Genomic DNA, 18,442 nt, shown 5'->3' with positions numbered 1-18,442 from the left:
CCTGCTCTCCTGGAGATGTCCAAACACCTGCCTGCCCATGGGAAGCAGTGAATTAATTCCTTGTTTTGCTTTGCTTGTGTGATCAGCTTTTGCTTTCCCTATTAAACTGCCTTTATCTCTACCCACGAGTTTCCAGCTTTTACCCTTCTGATTCTCTCCCCAGAGAGTCATTCCTGCTGGTGGGAAATGAGGGAGTGCCTGTGTGGGGCTTGGTTGCTGCTGGGGTTAAACCACAACCAGGGTTAGTGTGAGCCCTGCAACAGCTTTTCAAGACAAATTTGAAAAATTTCCAAAATGTTTTACATGTAAAGTGAATAAGTGACTGCAGAGGAGTGGTGGGATTTTCGTATTTTTCAAAAACCTTCCAACTGACAGAATTCTTAATGTAATTAAGGACTGCATATTCACTACCATTTATCTTCTTTTTTTTCCCACTGCTGCCTATCTGTTGATTTTGTTAAGGGCTTCTTTTTCTGGTTGAGGGAAAACGGAGGCTTTTTTATTTCTTTTGTGTATACATATCTTTTACATTGTCTTGAAAAACTGTAGTTGTTGTGAGCATATTTAACGACTCTTCCCATAGACATCTGGCAGGTAAAAGCAGATCCAATACTCTTATGTTATTAACTGCTGCAGAAGGTAGCACAGGGAAAGTGACAGCAAAAAGGGAATTACTTTCCTAGTTACCAATGAGCAGGGGTGAAAGATGGGATTTATAGAAATCCATTGAAAATTTCAGATTCTTTCTGCAACAGGATTTAAGCTCTGCTCCTGCTCCTAACCCTCCCAAGGACAAAACTCTCGAGATAACTTTTCACATGATCATGATGAACTGTATGCTTTGCCACATTACAGAAATGGCTTGTTTTGGTTAATGCTGCATTTGCAAACTCCTGAGGAAAAGCTGTGGTGCACATAGGGTGTCAAGGGCTGCATGAGCTAATATTAGTGCCTACTGTGACTTAGTCTTGCTGCTCAGGTGCTTTTGCGGCTCCTCGGGTAACATCTGTCTGAGGGAGTGATACCAGACTGCCATTGGCTTCCACTGCACCCTGGTTTCGAGAATAGTAATGAGAGCAACCAAGGTGGGTTTTTCTTTTTTCTTTGCATTTTTTACACGAGACCTGCTGTGTTTTCGCAGATTGCATTTTCATTATTAAGTATTTAGGAGCCATAACTTTTAATGTCAGACAACTTGGCACCCGCTTTGAAAAGAAATATGTTATTCTGAAGCAGAAAACGAGATTAGAAATTTGCTTTTGCAGATAGAAACCAAGTCCTGTCAGCTCATCTAATCCAGTTCCTTGGCAGTGATGCAGGCCAGCTTTCTGCACGGCATTCCTGCACGCTGCCTCTGCCAGACGTTCCCGTCTGGGCTGCTGCGCTCCCAGCGCGGCTCGCGGGGCCCGCCGTGGATCTGTGAACAGGCTGCACACAGGACTGTGTCACACCCCACTCTGACAGGGAAAAGTATCCTGCATGATTTCACTGGAGAAAGGTCATCCTCTAGTTCAGTGTCCCTTTTACAAAATAGCCTGCCTGAGAACTGAGGGCTTTTTTTGGTTTGTTTTTATAAAGTGTGTTCAGCTTGCTAATATGGCAGGCATGCAGAACATAAGCTACCCAACCAACTATGAAACAAATGCTAGAATTAATTGCTTAATTCTCTTTGCATTAGGGTAAAGCACAGGTTTTAAAATGTCTTCAGTGAAGAATTGCTGAATATGAGAAACATCTACTACTGTCTTGTAGTAAATTGAAAAGCAAGTTCAAGTGTAAAGATTGGTTGGGTGATAGCCAAAGGCAAGCAGCAGTCCTGCCTCTTATTTTGTGAGACAATCTAGTTTTAAGCTTTGTGGGTACAAGTTTGACCCAGTAAGCACATTAAATAATGACTATTTCTGTAAACCCAGGGTTTGTTCAAACCAGATTCTTTGTTCTACAGAAAAGAATCCACAGAGATACTTCTTACCCCGAAGCTAATACACGAGTGCCAAGAGTTTAATTGCACCAAAGAGCAACAGACTGCATCCTAAGGAATTATCCCCTTTTCCAGCCCATTCTCTACTGGGCTGCTGTAATGATGAACTAATGCTGCATTTGCACAAAATCCCAAACCTGCACAGGTGCAGGAATGGCTCTTCTTCACTCTCAGGTAAGATGGGCATGTCTGCCTGTGCCATGCACAACAATGCATCTTCTGCATGGCAGAAAGCAGAGTGAAAACATGATCCAACTTACAAGCTGATTGTGCAAGAGAAAGGTGAGACCCCAGGGCAGGGTCAGAGCCTGTCACCTGGATGCAGGTGACCTTTCCCAGCCCCGCAGTTCCAGCTGCCCTCTCTCCATTGCAGCCCCTCTGTCAGGCCAGGCAGCACCGCAGCACACGCGCAGCGCAATGTGAAGTCACTGAGACGATGAGTGGTGGAAGTGTTTGTACCAGCCACAGAGGGGTGCAGGTGCTTGGCAGCAGCAGCACTTTCATCCTGTTCACACCAGCACGCCTCAATTCTCACATCCAGTGCTCTCCGTGGAGACACTCAGACATGTTTTGCTTAAATGAAGGCACTGCACCATCTGAATCAGTGTTTTTGTGATACAGCAGCCCCAGTGTTTGGTAAGGATCGGGGTAGAGAACACAAGTTGATTTTAACTGCGGTAGGGAGTGTTCTCTGTGGGCTCCAGCAGCTTTCGGGAGCAATGCCTCACAAATGTACCCACTTCCATGCCACTGGAACCACATTTCAGCCCTGCCTGCCTAGTGTAGGACACTGAACTGGGTACTCAGCAGTACCTCTAACCTTAAGGTAACCAGCAAGCTCCAAGCATACACTTTATCCAGAAACTGTAGGAAAGCTACAAGGGAAAAACCTCCTTTATTTCAACATTTTAATGAAATATAATAGTTTTTCTACATGGACAAACATTTGGTTTTACTGGCAGAAGCATCTAGCAGTTCACAACTCCAAACACAGATTTAAGAAGAAGCATCCAAACTTTTAATCTCTAAATCTTGTTTAAGTGGACTTCATCATTCCTTTGTTTCCTTGAAAGAGGTTAGTGGCTTGGGGCAGTATTTTATCCAGAAGATAAACATCTCTTGATGGTTGCACTACAGTTGGCTTTCATTCTTTACTGCCTGAAGTCCAGTTTCAAGTTTAAATTAGAGATACGTTCCACATGGCTTGCAGCACAGTGCTTTTTCCATCTCATTTCTCCAGGGGTGCATAATTCAAAAGCTTCTCAATCAGATCCACATGGGCGAGGAGCATTCTGCGGCAGCAGTATCTCTTCAAGCCAAGGGCATCCAGGGCATCTCTATTAACGAACAACAATTAAAAAACACAACAGATGAAGTGAGTCAAAACCACTTGTAAGCGTTTCCTAAGCAACACACTGATTACTTTGAGCTCAGTCATAGAGGAAAATTTGTTTGCAGTTCAAAGACAGACAGAAATTCAGCATATGCTGTTAATGCCCTTTTCCACCTAGTGCTGTTGAGTGTGTTTGTCCATTCTCCAGCCGGCCAGAGCACAGATCTGCTGCTGAGAAGGGTCTCCAGCTGCCACCCCTTTCAGAGGGCACTGTTTTAACATGTTTCTGTAAACTGAGGATGATTCTTGCCTATTTCACAAGATAAATTTAAGATCTGAGCCACACTAAAAAGGTGAGATATACAGAAACTAAAATAACTGGGAACGCAACTTCCCCCACACAGGGATGCTAATTCTGAGGATGGCTACAATCCTTGCTAGCTCCCATGGGAGAAGGCACTTGATTATACAACCTGCCCCCCACATACATACAAGTAAGTAGGTGCAGACTGGTCAGAAATCAGTGTTTTACAGTCTTTCCACTGAATTCCTTCAGAGTGGCTGCTCCAGATTCTTATATTTGGGTAGAGGATGTTGAGTCATCCCAGCCTGAAGCACTGTGGGTGTTTTCCATGGCTGTGGCTGTCACCCCTCTAAAAGGTCACAATGCTACCACGATCTTCAGCTGGAACCTCTGAACCATAAATCAGACTGATACTCCTTCAGAATGTGACATTTGTGAGACATGACTGATCTCAGGTTTTTATGATGATACTGATATAATGCAGTGTAATAAAGCGTTTACTCAAAACAAACTTAATTTCCTGGAACTTGTAATTCTCCTGCAGGAATAAGCCAATGGATACTTTTCTAACATACAGAGGACTGAAAAGAAGCCTCTGCCTAAGCTGGACCATGGTAAAAGGTTGTTTAGCTTCAAGCAGTACAGTCTAACTGCAGGAGCCAACTTCCAGCAGCTTCTCTGATGTCAATCAGTCCTTGCAACCACTGATTGTGCGGCAGGGCTGCTCGTTCTAGGACAGCACCTGCAAAACTTGTTTTAGACAACTAAAAGTACACTGAGGGACATTTTAAAGAATGTTTATAAATAACATCACATGATGCCTCAATTTTCCAAAACACTTGAGAACAAAAGCCTCTGATGTCTGTTGATATGTAAATCTTAAGAGCTATCTGGAGAATTCTGAACTCTCATCTGCAGTTATCAGAGATGCAAAATACTAACATTAATCACAATTTCCAAAGTCATACTATATGCTTTAAGACAATTTTAGTTGTATTTGCCTTTTCCTCCAGCTTCCAAGGACTTGTGGAAAAGGAGCACTTCTAAGGGACAAACAGAAAGGTGTGGGTGTCTTTTTAAACTACTGATTCTTTAGACAAGTATTCCCATTTTGCCCATCCATTTCTTAAGCTACCATTAACAGTGATTCCAGTACTGCACTTTAAGATTTTAGCTGTTTGATATCTGTAAACTCTACTTCTTAGCATAATTGCATTAGTTTGAACAAGCACCCCAGAATCAAGCCAATGACTGCAATTGTTTTCAAGTGAGCATTTGTCAATGACAACACAAAACTCCTATACAAAAGCAGAGGAATAATAAAGATAGGGAAAATATTAAACCGCTAAACACTTCTTAAACTTGTAACATTTTTGCCTTCTCTCCCTTTAAAAAACTGATCACGTTGGCGTCAAAGTTGGGTATATGGAAGGGGAAGGGAAGAAACAAGCAAATGTGTACAGAGTTCCATATTTGGGAACGTTTCGGGTACAAGGGCTATGATTTGGCAACTTCCACACTGCTGCCCTGAAAGATTCAGTGGGAAAAGAACTACTTTGTTCCCTATTGCAATTTCTAACCTTCGGTTAAACGATCTCAGAATGTATCTGTAGTTTTCAGCCTCTCTACGTCTCTTTCATGATACCATGACCCTGCACTTGTGCCTCTGGCCCTGCCTTGGCAGGGAGGCTGGCCGAGATATCTCCAGAGCTCCTTTCCCAGCCCAACAGTTCTGGGATCTTGTGCACTGTGGATCACCCTAAGGCGCGAGTCAAAGGACACAGAAATAAAACCCACCCTTCGGTGTACTCCGCCTGCAGAAGGCCGAGGTAGGCTTCCCACTTGTTCCCCACTATTTTGCCGCACGTGAAGCACCTGACCGGGATGATCATTTCTGCGCTGTGCCTGCAATGACACAAACACCGCGTCAAACCCCGGCCAAGCGTCCGGACACCGCGCTCCGCCACTGCGCGCTCAGGGCTGCGCTGCCCCGCGCCGGCCCGCACCGGCCTGCCGGCGGCTGTGGGCTGCGGGAGCCTGGTCCCGAGGGCTCTCTGGAGGCGAGGGGCTGATCCCGATCCCGATCCCGATCCCGATCCCGACCCTGGGTCCCACTCCCGCCCGGCACCCCCGCAGCCCCGCGAGCAGCTCCCACCGCGCGGCTCCTCCGCTGCCGATGGCCGCTGGCCGCTACCACCGCGCCCGGCCGGGGGAAACCGCGCCGCCGCCGGCCGGCCCGACACGGCGAGGGGGCGTGTTGAGCGGCCCTACTCCCCCCACCGTGTACTTGATGGTAGCGGCCCGCGGTACGGCGTCCCCGGCGGCCCAAGAGAGCGCGCGAGCGCGCGCGCGCGGGGGGGGCGGGTTCGCGGCGGCGCCGGGCGAGCGGCGCGGTGAGTGGCAGCCGGGGCGCCCCGAGCGCTGAGCGGCGGCACCGCGACCGCCCCCGCGCCGCCTCCTCCCGCCGCGCCCGGGCGGGCACTTGTTGCATTGCGAGAGGGCTTCGGCAGCGGGCGGACTTGTCATCCCGTCCTGGCTGAGGTACCGCAGCGAGAAGCGCAACTGGTGGCTGCGGCGCGGCAGCCGCCCGCCCGGTCCGGCGGAGGGGAGAGGGGAGAGGGGTGAGGGATGAAGGGTGGGCATCCCGGCGGGCAGGGCTGAGGGATGAGCCGGGGCGCCCCGCGGCAGCCCCGCGCTCCGCCGCGCCGCGGGCAGGGGCTCCGGCGCGGTGTGTTCTTCGCTCCCCCGGGGCAGGGGAGCGGTGGGACCCGCCGCTGTCGCCGTGTTGCTACCCTGTCAGCGCAGCATCGCGGCGTCGCTCGGGGCCGGTTGCCCGCGGTTCGGCGGCTCCCTCGGGCGGGAGGCGGCGGCACAGCCCGCTCCCGGCGCTGCGGGGCTGTTCCGCGGCTCCGTACAGCCCGGACAGGCGATGTCTCTCCGCTGACACTCGCCCTCGAGCCCCGGCCAAGTTGCGGGCGCTGCGGTGGCTGCGGGCTTGCCGAGAGTTTCCAAACTCCGGGGCCGGCTGGGACGCGGCGCCGTCCCGTTAGCTCGCGGTGCCGCTCCGCCCTGCGCTGTGACCTGTGCGTGGCTGGGCTCCCGGAGGGGTGCGCTGCCCCCGGTACCGCCCGCTGTGGCGGCCGTGCCCGCGGCGAGAGCAGCCTTTCGGCTCGGGGACAGTCAGCGGCTGGCGGCGGGCAGCGCGGCCGGTCCCGCTGGGCACCCGCGCCGGGGAGCTCTCGTGGCAGAGGATAATGCATCTTGAAACTGCTTGACTCGTATCTCATTAATCTAAGGATTGGGGAAGCATTAGGCACGGGCAGTGTGTGCTTAGCGGAGGGAAGCGCGCTGCGATGGGTACAAACTTTGGGGACGGGCACCGCTATTCTGGAGACTCTGGGATGAAGCATTCCTCTGTCAGTCCTTATTGCTCTCTCGTTTCAGCGTTAGCGTTATGCTAATTGTCCTTGGGAGAGTAGAAATTCTCCCAAAGTGTTGTTATTCCTGCTAAAGTATCTGTGAGTTGATACAGTGCACAGCGCAGAGCCATTAAAGTCAGGCATATAAATAATTGTGTCTTAATGCACAGCTTATGTTAATACATCTTTCGTGACTATTTTTTGAACGACTGGATTATTGACCCTCTGCACAGAAATGCCAGACCTAACATGAACCGTAAAAGAGCAAATAGTTTTGCTTTAATAAATAAGGGCTTGTGGTTGAAAGCATTTTTACAATTCTATTGCTAGTGAAAAGACAGTAATTTTTGCAGTCCCAGGAATAATTATGCACAGTTGTGAATGGAGCAAATTGACTTGGCATGGAGGGTAGATGAACCTCCTGCGATCTCTAGATTATGATCATTATTGTTATTGTAGGCCAGTGGGAGCAAAACTGTGTCTCCTTTTGATCCTTTGATTTCTTTCTTTTTTTGGGGGCTGGAGGGGGTGGGGAGTTGAGAATTTGAAGATTGTGCTTTGATGTATTTTCAGTACCAGGGCTCCAAAGTAATTTTCTTACTGAACTGTGTGGTAAAAGGCATTTGTGTTTGGAGATGGAAATTTGCAGTTGAGAGTGAGAAAGAGGGGCTGGAGCTGGGCTTCATAGCTAAGCCACAGCATTAGACCTAGGTTAGCATTTTATAGCTGCCTTGTAGAAACGTGCTTGCTTGTTTCTTAAAAACAAAACTGAGCTCTAACTTTTGGACCTAGTTCACATATCTGACTTTGCTTAGCGTCTTTTTTTCAAAGCAAAATGTACTCGGCTTGTTTGCACACCATTACTTTAACTTTGTCATGTCTTTTTGGGTAACCTGCCGTGGCTGGGTGATGGACCTAATGAACTAATAGGTCTTTCATGGCCATAGCTGCTTTGATCCTAGAAGTTGTAAAGAGTTTTATGAACTATGACCTGCAGAGACGGCTACATACCAAAACCATTCTCTGCTTAACTTCATATATCCTCTGCTGAATCTGACCATTTGCCAAACTGCAGAAGTCTGTTTAGAAGAGCTGTGGGGGAATGTGCACACATGTGACTATTTGGGAATTAGTCAGTGTTTTATGGGCTGTTAGCTCACGCTGATTAGGACTGCAGCTTGAGCCATATGTGGCATTGCCAGCTTTCCACTCTTGTTCAGGTGAGCTGGGTACTGATGGCACTCAGCTGTTAGTGTTTAGTGAAATTTGATCTCTTCAGCCATTCTTTTGAGGAGGGCAGAAAGAATTCAAGAACTGGGTCTCTTTAAGCATCCTTTGAAGAAGAATTGCAAGAATTGAAGTCCCAGCTCTTAGAACTAGAAGTGCAGCTCTTTCTCACAGTAAGTTCTTACCACATTTCTGGTCTCTTGCCACCTTCAATAAGCAACAGTCCAGAAACTGCTGATTCTTTGGGCCTTCAGGCAGCCTGCTGGTCAGAAAACCCACTGGAGCCCTCATCAGCATTAAGCAGAAGAGACTGCCCTAGAATTAATTGAGTTGAAGAAAGCTTGAGAACTGTGGGCTGCTTTCTTGATGTGCAGCTGGAGCAGCTTGAGCAGCCTCTGTCACGTGGATTTGTTGTGAGGCAGTGCAGATAAGACACCCGCCTTCTTCCTGTGATCTGAACAACTTCTGAAAGCTGACAGTGTTCTGACCCACCGTCACTGTTGGGATGAGGCTCTTTCTTGGCATTTTTGGGTGGATTTAGATCTGTAACATGCAGCTAGGCATCCCTGCTCCATGGCATTGTTAGTGTGTACTGAAATCCTAGGCTGGTGATTAAGGAGTTGACCCTGCTTCCGTTCTCCCATCCACAAAATGCAAGGGAAAATATTGCTGCTTGTTTAAAAAACAAACAGAAATGAAGTCAGTTAAGTGACCTGGCTGACTGAACTACTCCTAAAATACTTCTGTAGCTAGAGTGGCCATATGACCTCCTGCAGCTCGTGCTGGCAAATTGTGTCTTTTCTGACCTTGTCTCTGTAATTAGGGCCGAGGAAAGACTTGTGAGATCTCTGCACTTGCACTGGTAGTGTGAGAAACTGGTAGCTAAAAGATTTTTTTTACTTTGTTGGCTGCAGTAGGTCTGGTTTAGGTGTGCACCCTCACGAGTCTGGAAAATTTTGACCTTTCACCACTTTTCACCTCCTGTCGTTGTTCCCTTCTTCTGACTTGGCTTATTCTGTGTACGTGTAGATAATGGCCAGGACTGAAGACGTGGGGTCTTTTAAGATCTGACTTGCCAGTGGTATTCAAGGGTAGTGAAATGTTATTTAAATACAGGACTTTTTAGGGCAACTTTTCCATGAAGGATTGTTTTAGTGCTATTGATCATGATGCAGACTTCTATAAAGCTGTGGGTAGCCCTGTTGGCCCTGCTTGGAGTTAAAAGCTCCCTTCCCTGTTGTTCCCTGTGGTCATTTAGAGCAAGAATGTTAGCAATTTTCTCTCCATCTCCAACCAACACTCAGAATCCTGTGCTAATGGGAAAGCACCATATTCAGTGTTTTACTCCTCAGATCCCAATGAGGCTAGAGAGGGAAGAATCCTGAGAGGAAGAGACTCACATTTATTGTGAAATGAGTGGTTAAATAGGGCATTAGTCAGGAACTGAAATGTGACATGGAAAGTTTAATGTATATAAATAATTTTTACATAGCAGTAGAGAGTCAGAGGAAGAGGGAAATATACAAAAACAAACATGCAGGAGGAAGCTTGGCTGTTATTTTTTCAGGCACATTTTCCACCCCAGGTTTGCTAAATCCTGCAGACATGCTCCCTGGTTTTTTCTAGCCCTGGTTAACTACTCAGAAGTGTGTCATTCATCCTGTTCCACAAAAGGTGAAGGAAAGTGGCTCCCTCTGGAGCTAGCTGGTGTCTTTGGAAGTCCTCCTTTCCCCTCTAAAGCATGAAGGCTTAAGGAGCAAAGAGTGAGGTGGAATATAGATTTGTTTTCCCCTTGATTATTTTTTTTAAAGTATTTTTTAGTCAGTGACTTTCTTCCCCCAGCTCCACAGTGCAGTTGGGTGTAGTGATGCGATGGTGGGGAGGTGGAGAAGGCAAGGAGAGGCAGGGATGATGGAAGCAGGAAAGACTTGGCTGCTCTGTAGAGCTTTGTGTGCTTGGTTGCCCCACACACTGTTTAAGAGCTGCTCAAGCCCCTGGATTTAGCGAAACAAATGCTGAAGCTGCTAAGCAAGGAGAAATGAGGAGAAATCTCTCTAAGCTGGGGATGTGACTGCAGCTCTACTGTAATACCACACAAGCCTGATGCTGCTGATTTCATTAAAAGCATCATTCAGGGCCTCAAAGCAGGTTTTAATACTTGCTATATGTTTTTTTAAATATGCTGACCTTATCTAGTAAGCCTGTAATATTTGTTGCAATGAAGAACAGCTGCTGCATAAATACATATATAACATCAGTTGCCAATTCTGTAAGCTGTGCTGAGACTGTGACTTGTTTGAAGTGGGGTTGCTATTAAAAGGCAGGTGGCAAGATGTTTATTTTGCACCTTGTTAATTGCTTGTTTTTCCTGCTGTAATTGGCTTCCTAATGGGGGCAGAATGTGCTTGGTTTTGCACACAAAGCTTCATTAGTGACAACTGATGGAAAGGATTCAGAGGGTGGGATTTAGATGAAATATATATATATTGAGTAACAGATGTCTCTGCTAAATAGAGTGTATGAGGAAGTCCTGTAGATGCATCCAAGAATGCAAATGTTTTCCCATAAAATGATTTAAGATGTTGTAGTGTTAGGTATAAAGATTGCTGCCTATTACTCGAGAAGGGGGCAGAGATGTTGTTATTTATGTTATTTTTGTGGGGCAGAGATTTTGTTCTGCTTCACTGAACAGGAGTTAGGATGCTTGGATGGTGCTCTCTGCTCAGGACTCTTGGCATCTAGGTATTCAGAAAGAGATCTTTGAGGATCTCTATGGCATTTTTAGAGATAGCTCCTGCTGACAAACTGGGAGATGGTGAGCAATGGTGGAATTCTGTAACTTTCTAAGCTTTGTGGAGCCATCCCTGCCTCCTATGTTCAAGAGCTGTTCCACTGGGCCCTTGCAGGCAGGACATGGTGGTGGAAAAGCATAGCTGGACCATCCATGGTCCTGGCTGTGCTTACAAGTGAGAGCTGAGGCGGTGTTCTAGCTGAGGATGGATGCTCCACAAAAACAGTTCTTGTTTCAATAATGACTTGGTTTTTTTTTGATGTGGTGTAAGAGAGTGGTCTGAGAGTCATCAGGATGGTCATCTGACACCATTGTGTTGGAGGCCATCAGATTTTTGTGCTGTTCAGTTTAATATGCTCTTGTATCTGTAGAGGCTTTATGAAAATTTCACCTGCTGTAGGTGAAAGGTGAATGCACTTGTGTATGTTTATGTATGCATGTGTATATAAAATGAATAATGAAAGGGTAAGATGGCTCTTCATGGAAATGAAGTCCTCCTGTCCCCTCCTTTTTTTTTTCTAAAGCACTGTGATGGGATTGAAAAATAGACTTGTCTATTCCCTACTTTTCTGCTTCCTCAGATGCCAGTATTTAACTAGTTTAAGACTGGATTTATCTGTCATGTTTCTTCTTAGTAAGGTGACTTCAAGGCAAAAGTATTGCCAGTCTTGGATTGACAAATTTTATAAGAAAAAGTATTTATTACATGAATATATCACAGCCTAATTGACTGTTTCATGTTGGAGGGGGAGAGTAATATCCTGAGGCAGCATTTTAATCAGAAACATCACAAGACTGCCCATCAGCTCTACTCTTCCATGTAAGTGTCCTCAGATGACAAAATAATCCCCTTTCTTGGGATAGTGCTTTTAATTTCTGCAGAATCTTTTTTCCCCCAGAGGGAAGAATGGACTGTGTAGTTGAGGTGAGGGCAGGACTTGTCAATTATTAATGCTTGAGGGGAAAAGCCCCAAGGTGGTGTTCTTCCATGGAGAGAGGACTGCATATTCCCTCTGAGCTCATGGATGTGCTTTTGCCTCTGATGTGCTTCCTGCCTTTGGCTGAGAACCCTTTTCTCTGGCTCTGTACACAGGCCCCCTCCCATCAGGGTTTATCTCTAAAGACACTGTAGGGAGCCATCCCTCTTGTAGTACTTTACCATGGCATGTATGAATTTCTGAATTCCAATGAAAAGGAGCAGGGGGGAAGATGTTCTAACTTAGTTTTAAGTCTTATCTCTGAGGTTCTCATAAGTGGTGATGGATGTATTTGGAGTACAGGATTAAAAAGCAGGCTCTGCTGAATGCTGTCCTTTGGGGGATGCTTATGTCTGTAATCAGACTTGGTGCTCAGACTTTTTCTTCCATTTGTCTTCTGCCCAGTCTTGCACCTTGCAAGCCTTCATGGGAGTGGGAATAGAAAGTGATTGCTGTAAGTAGGAGAAAAGATGCATCTTGCTGAGTACTTTATCTCTTGACAGTGGCCAGTAGTGGCTGCTTAAGGAAGCAGATAAACTTAAAGCAAGTGTGCAGTAGTAATGAAGTGAGATGCTTGCATTTTGTATTTCATGTCAGTCTGTGTCTGTAATCTTGTTCCAGAGCTGGGCAAATAGGGAAGAAAATGTATTTTTTCTGATTTAAGCAACTTCTTCAGCTTGGGCATGTCAGCCTGTTGTGTCCAGATTAAGGTGCTAGGTGAAAGCTGGATGTCTTAAACCATTTCTAAAACTGCCTCTGCTATGCACTGTATTCTGGTGAAAGACAACTATTTCTGGAAAAGTCCCTGGCAGTGTGCAGAGCCTGAGATCTCCCAGTGTACAGGCCTTCCAGCATGGATGTGGGGAGGAGGACAGACTTGATGCATTGGCTACGACGTTATCACTCAGCAGAGTGGGCTGCTGTGCACCTATCATAGTGCCATCCACAGGGAATCTTCCATTGCTTTGTTTATTGAGCTGCTGTTTTTAAAATTAAAAACAGCCAAATGTTTCATAAAATATTAAGAGATGCTGCTTTAGTGCCTCTCATCAGATTAAGTATGTCACTTTCTGTGTCCTTAGGGTGATGAAGCCCATCAGCTTGGTCGTTCTCTCACCTTAAGCATGCATTAAGGTGACATGCTTCATCTCACAAGGGATGCTGAAGCTATCACACTGCAGAACTGGGAACCGTAGGGGTCCTGCACTTCAGCAGTGGCTTCTCAAATGAAATTTTGCAGAAGTAATAGTTTGCTTTGTACCAGTGAATTCCTTTTTGTTAGGGAAGTGCTTTTTTGAGCAAAAATATTGAGGTAATACAGTGGTAGACACATGCACAACGACTGCGCTGCAGGAAAGAAAGAAATTGCGGCATGTTTTATATGAAAGACCAAGCACTGTTGAGTTTCAATGGCTAAAAGAGAGAGGCCCTACATTCCTCAAACACTTTTTATGAATATGGATTTTGAAGTTGTTTTGCTTGCAGGTGAATTTCTTTTTTATTCAAGAGCCAGTTCTAGCATTTTAATCATAGCACAGTGGTGCTGGTGTAGCGGAGCGTTGGGAAGCTGTGGGGAGTGGTAGCCCCAGGACAGAGGAGGGTCTCAGCTTGCTGCAGAGAAGCCCTGAGGGCTGCACAGTGGTGGAACACAGCGTGGTGGAGCTGGGACCGAGCCACAGGGGGCTTGCTTTCAATGAGTTTTCCATCATCTCTCGCCTCTACCCAGCAGTTCAGCACTCTTTAGCATTTGTATAGTGTTTGGGGATGCTGCACCATTACTGGGTTAAATAGTCTAGAAGTTCTAATAAATTCAGGATACGAGACCAATTTGACTTCTGAATTTCCTGGGTTTGGGTTGCGTTGCTTCTTTAAGCTCAGTCAGTCATGGCACTCGTGGCTGGTTACTCCAGTGTTCCTGCTGTGTGCAGCAAAGTCCCAGCCGTGTGCACATCAGGGAGCTCTTACTCAGGAGCCTGCTCTGAAGGGCAGCAGCTCCTCTGTCTGATCTGATACCGCTGCTGCAGCTTTGCTTGATCGTGGTGCGAGGGAATAATAAAGTACAGCCTTCAATCATGCGACCTGATCAGAGGGGGTTGTCTCTGGTGATGGATAAGTCCTCCTGGAACAATAGGCTGCTTGAGCTGTGCCCAGGGACTGCTGTGTTTGGTTGGGGTTTTGCATTAATTTTTGGCCTGAATAAAAAGAACTGTGAGATCAAGGTTGCAGTTTTGTTTGCAGCTTGCCTTCAAAACTAAAAATCCAACCTGATCTATAAAGGTCCTTTACTGTATATGTCTCTGCTCTCCCCAAAACTATCTGTAGAGCATTTTCTGCTTCTCCTTTAGGATATGCTGAGTATTTTGGGTGCTCCCAAATTATTTTGATTCCTTAAGTTTGCCCTTTTCAAAATAGCATAAACAAAGACATCTTTTTGCATTTCACCCTTGCGAAATGTATTTCACCCACCTGGCCTGATGACTGACGTGCTGAGAGCACAGACATGGGTTCTTTACCCTGGGATGTCCCTCCAGCCACAGCTTTTTCCTAAAAGTCCCCTGTATGACCTTGTCAAGGTGCTTCTTTTCTTCATTTATCACATTTGCCATTCTCAGTAGAGAAGCTAAAAAGCTTAATATTAAGAAAGTGCCTGTATCCTGTGAAAGATAGCTTTTTCTGTTGGTATTGAGAAGCCTTGGAAGATGAATGTGTGTATAAATTCTGTTTAGCTCTGTAATAACTGAGTTGTGCAGCGGTTTATCTGCAATGTGGTGAATCTTAGCCATGGGCAGCGTTACACAAAGGATGTCACCTGTCTGCAGTGGGGCCAGAGATGTGTTTGGATGTATTTGCATTTCTGCAAAGGATGGGTGTTTTTCTGCTTCTCTGTTGAGTAACATCCTCAGTGTGTGGGGTCAGTTTAAAGCAGAAATGATTGTTCTTCTTAAAATACTTGCTGAACAAATATATTTTTCTTCTATTCTGCAAAACATAATGGTATGTGGGTTAAAGAAAGGCTTTTCCCCCAGCACATGCAGCTGCTTTATGGATCGCAGAACAGTCTTTGGAGCACAGAAGAGCTATTGCTGCTGTAGAGAAGTGCCAGCATGGTGCCCTATTTCCAGCATTCTTAACTTCAGTCGTGGTGGTGGTGGGCTGGAGCTGTGCTGCAGCGGCTCTGCTTGTACTGCTGCTGTTGTTTGGGCATTCTGCCTTTGTCAGGGAATCAGGACATCTGGAGAAAAGGGATTCTGGGATGACTAGGACTTCTTTGTCACACACAAGAGAATTTCTTACTTGGAGCATGGATAATAGAATGCCTTTATAGGAGAAAGCGAGAACTGCCCAGAACATCCTGGTCCCCTGCTAGAGGTGAGGACACAGAGAGTTATGCTCAGAAGTAGAAGAGAAGCTTTCTTCATCTAGATGCACTGTTAGGCTTTCTAAAATTTGTCTGTGATCTCTTACTGTTCTATTGAGGTTTTATGTTACTTTGCTTTCTCTGTCAGTAAATGACCATTTCATTTTGGCAGTGCCCTACAGTTCAAATTATAGTTGGGACCAATTTATTGTGGATCTGTTTAGCATCAGTTTTATTGTTTGCCTGCATTCCTGCTCTGCTGTGGGATTGTCATTACACTGCCTTTTGGGTATCCTTTTTTTGCTGTCACTGGCCTGACTCCTAGGGCTTGAAAAGCTCTTTGAGGATTCCTCTGGGAGCCTAAGGGCCTTATTGGAAAGAAATCAAATTCTCATAAGTTTCTGAGAAAGCTGTCATAAGCCTTGTGGCTGCTGGGTTATTGCCAGGTCCTTAATTCATGGGGCACACGATGAGCCATTGCTAGACAATATTGGTTTCAGGTTCTTTTGTACTGTATTGTGAAAGGAGAACCACTTCTGGGCCATTGTTTTAGCCAGTGTAAGAACACACACGATTTTCTGTAAGGAAGTATTTACAGTTTATTAAGCATTGTTTTCTGACTTTTTTCTTTTCCTTGCTAGAGTTCTTTCTCTGTGCACCCAGTTCACCTCTGCAGGTTTCAGTCCTAGCAAGGATTCATCCAATGTCAGACTGCTTTTGCACTCTGTGGCTTTTGGCAATGGAAGCGCCGCTGACCATGCATGGGACTCAATTTAAAGGGAAGTGCTGCTGTAGGTGAGCCAGCTGCCCTTTACTGCTGTCTAAGTTGTCTGTTACGGTGAGGAAAATGTTTTTGATGACCGTCCTGATAGTATTTCCTTGTAGGTATATAATTTGTTGTGGCATTCATATTTTCTGGAAAGATCCCTTTGCCCAGGATTTTTCTCCTGGGAAGCTGAGAAGCCTCAGAGAAAATGGAAACCAATAATTATCTGATTTGCTTCTCCTGTGTTTTGCTGCTTTGGAATGTGTTTGGAAATGGTTTACCAACAGGTGGTTATTTAATTGGTTTTTGCTGTGCATTGTTTTGACTTATTGGCCAACCAATGCCAAGCTGTGTCAGGACTCTGAAAAGAGTAATGATTTTTCAGTAGTATCTTGTTAGCCCTTTGAAAGTATCCTTTCTGTATTCTTTAGTATAGTTTAGTATAGTATTCTTTAATATAATATAGTATCATAAAATAATAAGCCTTCTGAGAACATGGAGTCAGATTCATCATTCCTTCCTGCCACGGGACACCCCATAAATACAATAGTTGATTCTTTTGGCAGGCTTTTGATTAAGTTGCAAAGTTGCTCTGATCCTTCATATTTGCTCCACGTTCTCAAGGCATTTGGTAGTTAGTTGTCCCCTTCTGTGCCTCTGCAGTGAAAGGGGTGAAAGTCAGAACGACCTTATTTGCCTCATGGAGTCTCCTTTTGCTGCTGACTCATGGCTGTGTCCTGCTCATGGTGAACAGTGTTTGGTACAACCAAATTTTGAATAGCTAGTAATGAAATTTTAATTTCCCATGGGCAAACAGTACTCCACCCAAAGAGCTTGCATTCTGTCCTGGTGCAGTTTTCTGGTTTTAGTTTAGACCCACTGCCCTACACTCTACCCATGGGGTGAGAAAGGGGTGGATTAAAAAGTTATCCAGCAGAGTATTGAAATGTCATGAATGTGCTTTCAAAGTAATTTCAAATACTTAAATTCAAAATGAAATGTGTCAGTGTGTTGAAATTGTTTGATACATCTCTCTGTTTGGGACTGAACTGGGATGGAATCCAAACCAAGCCATGAAAGATCCCTGGAGGGAAAAGTGCAATGCAAATTGGAGGTAGAAAAGTCAGTCTGAGCTTTGGTTTGGCTTTGTCTTTGTAGTCTCTGAATGTGTGCCAGCTATGGATGAACAGCAGTAGGACAAATATTTAGGTGCTGCTGTACAGCCTATGGAAGTTTTATTCACTGGCATGCATTACCAGATCTGAAAAATTGTGTTTCCGTCACAGCCCACGCCACTTAATTTCAGCACAGTGTTCTGCCAGCCCTGAAACGTGTGTGTATTTGCTTCTAGAGAGCTTGCTCAGATACAGGGCTTGATTCCATCTATTTCTCTGTTTTCTTGGCTTGCCTTCTGCTGATAAGATAATAGTAATAATAAAAAGCCCCAGAAAAATCCTCTCCAAAGTGCTGCTATTGCAGCTGATATACTGATGGTTTTAGCAGTCATTTAAGTTGTTTGTTTGGTGTCCCCTTTTTTCCCCCCTTTTTTCCCCCCTTTTTTCCCCTTGATATGGATCATCTTATTTTGATTTGCCAAATGTGAGGATTTACATATGACAGTTCTACCATGGAGCTGAGCATTTGGTGAGCTGCATGGATGTTTTGGCAAACAGGACCTATTTCTGAGCCACAGTTTGGAAGAGCTGGTGTGTAAGGGACTCACTGAAAGCTGGAAGTATTGTGGAGAAAGGTTTTCTGAAATCCAATATGCCAAGCTGCCTGAGTGTTAAGACTTAAGGGTCAGAGTGGACAAAACAAATTTGAGGGACTGGGAAGTGAAGAAGTCAGTGCGGTTGCAATAAGCCTGGCGGGTGTTTTGTACCTGTGAGTGCAAGTGCATGCCTGCGTGCCGGTGATAAGAGCAGAGTGTGACTGCTGGTAGTTCTAGATTTGAACAGTTTGAATTGCCGCAGATGCACAGAAAGTTGTTGCTCACTAGTCTGGCCTTGATTTGTCAGCAAGGGTTGATGGATTGGGATGAATCTGTTAGGTTCTACCCAGCACACAGCCTGCAGCTTGTCCGTGGCGTGGACAAGGAGGAAATGATGTCAGCAGGGCGGGAAAATCCTCCTGTGACTTTTTAGGGCAGACTGCTGTGGAAATATAAGGGAATGGGTAGATGATAGCCAGGAAGGGAGTCAAACCAGGCTTTTATGTTGATGTAACGGCGCATGAATTATGAATATAGAAGGCTGAAAATTCTGACTGTAGATGCTTGGTTCATCT

General features: G+C 45.6%; 2 protein-coding genes across 5 annotated transcripts in view; one reads left to right on the top strand and one right to left on the bottom strand.

Annotated features, from left to right (window-relative positions):
- Positions 1-2,833: 2,833 nt before the first annotated feature.
- POLR2L (RNA polymerase II subunit L) lies at positions 2,834-5,881 on the bottom strand. The gene is made up of 3 exons (XM_030949495.1): positions 5,774-5,881; positions 5,416-5,523; positions 2,834-3,318 (listed from the first exon to the last, which is right to left on the bottom strand). Exons 2-3 carry the CDS (start codon positions 5,508-5,510, stop codon positions 3,210-3,212), a joined length of 204 nt encoding a protein of 67 aa, XP_030805355.1. The 5' UTR covers positions 5,511-5,523; positions 5,774-5,881; the 3' UTR covers positions 2,834-3,209.
- A 144-nt stretch (positions 5,882-6,025) lies between these two features.
- Positions 6,026-18,442, top strand: part of TSPAN4 (tetraspanin 4) — a 416,627-nt gene continuing 404,210 nt past the window's right edge. For all 4 annotated transcript variants that reach the window (XM_030950222.1, XM_030950221.1, XM_030950220.1 and 1 more), the window contains exon 1: positions 6,026-6,159. The gene's annotated coding sequence lies outside the window, so the exon portion shown is untranslated. The remainder of the gene's footprint in view (positions 6,160-18,442) is intronic.

Source organism: Camarhynchus parvulus, chromosome 5 (genome assembly GCF_901933205.1).
Source record: "Camarhynchus parvulus chromosome 5, STF_HiC, whole genome shotgun sequence".
NCBI classification, from domain to species: Eukaryota; Metazoa; Chordata; class Aves; order Passeriformes; family Thraupidae; genus Camarhynchus; species Camarhynchus parvulus.
The sequence above is the reverse complement of the archived record's forward strand: the minus strand, read 5'-3'. Positions and strand labels throughout refer to the sequence as shown.

Bases quoted from the DNA above. Each gene is read 5' to 3' on its own strand.
- POLR2L (XM_030949495.1), bottom strand. From the start codon at position 5,510: ATGATCATCCCGGTCAGGTGCTTCACGTGCGGCAAAATAGTGGGGAAC. The intron at 3,319-5,415 runs GTGGGTTTTATT...GTTCGTTAATAG, and splicing joins CAGGCGGAGTACACCGAAGG to AGATGCCCTGGATGCCCTTG.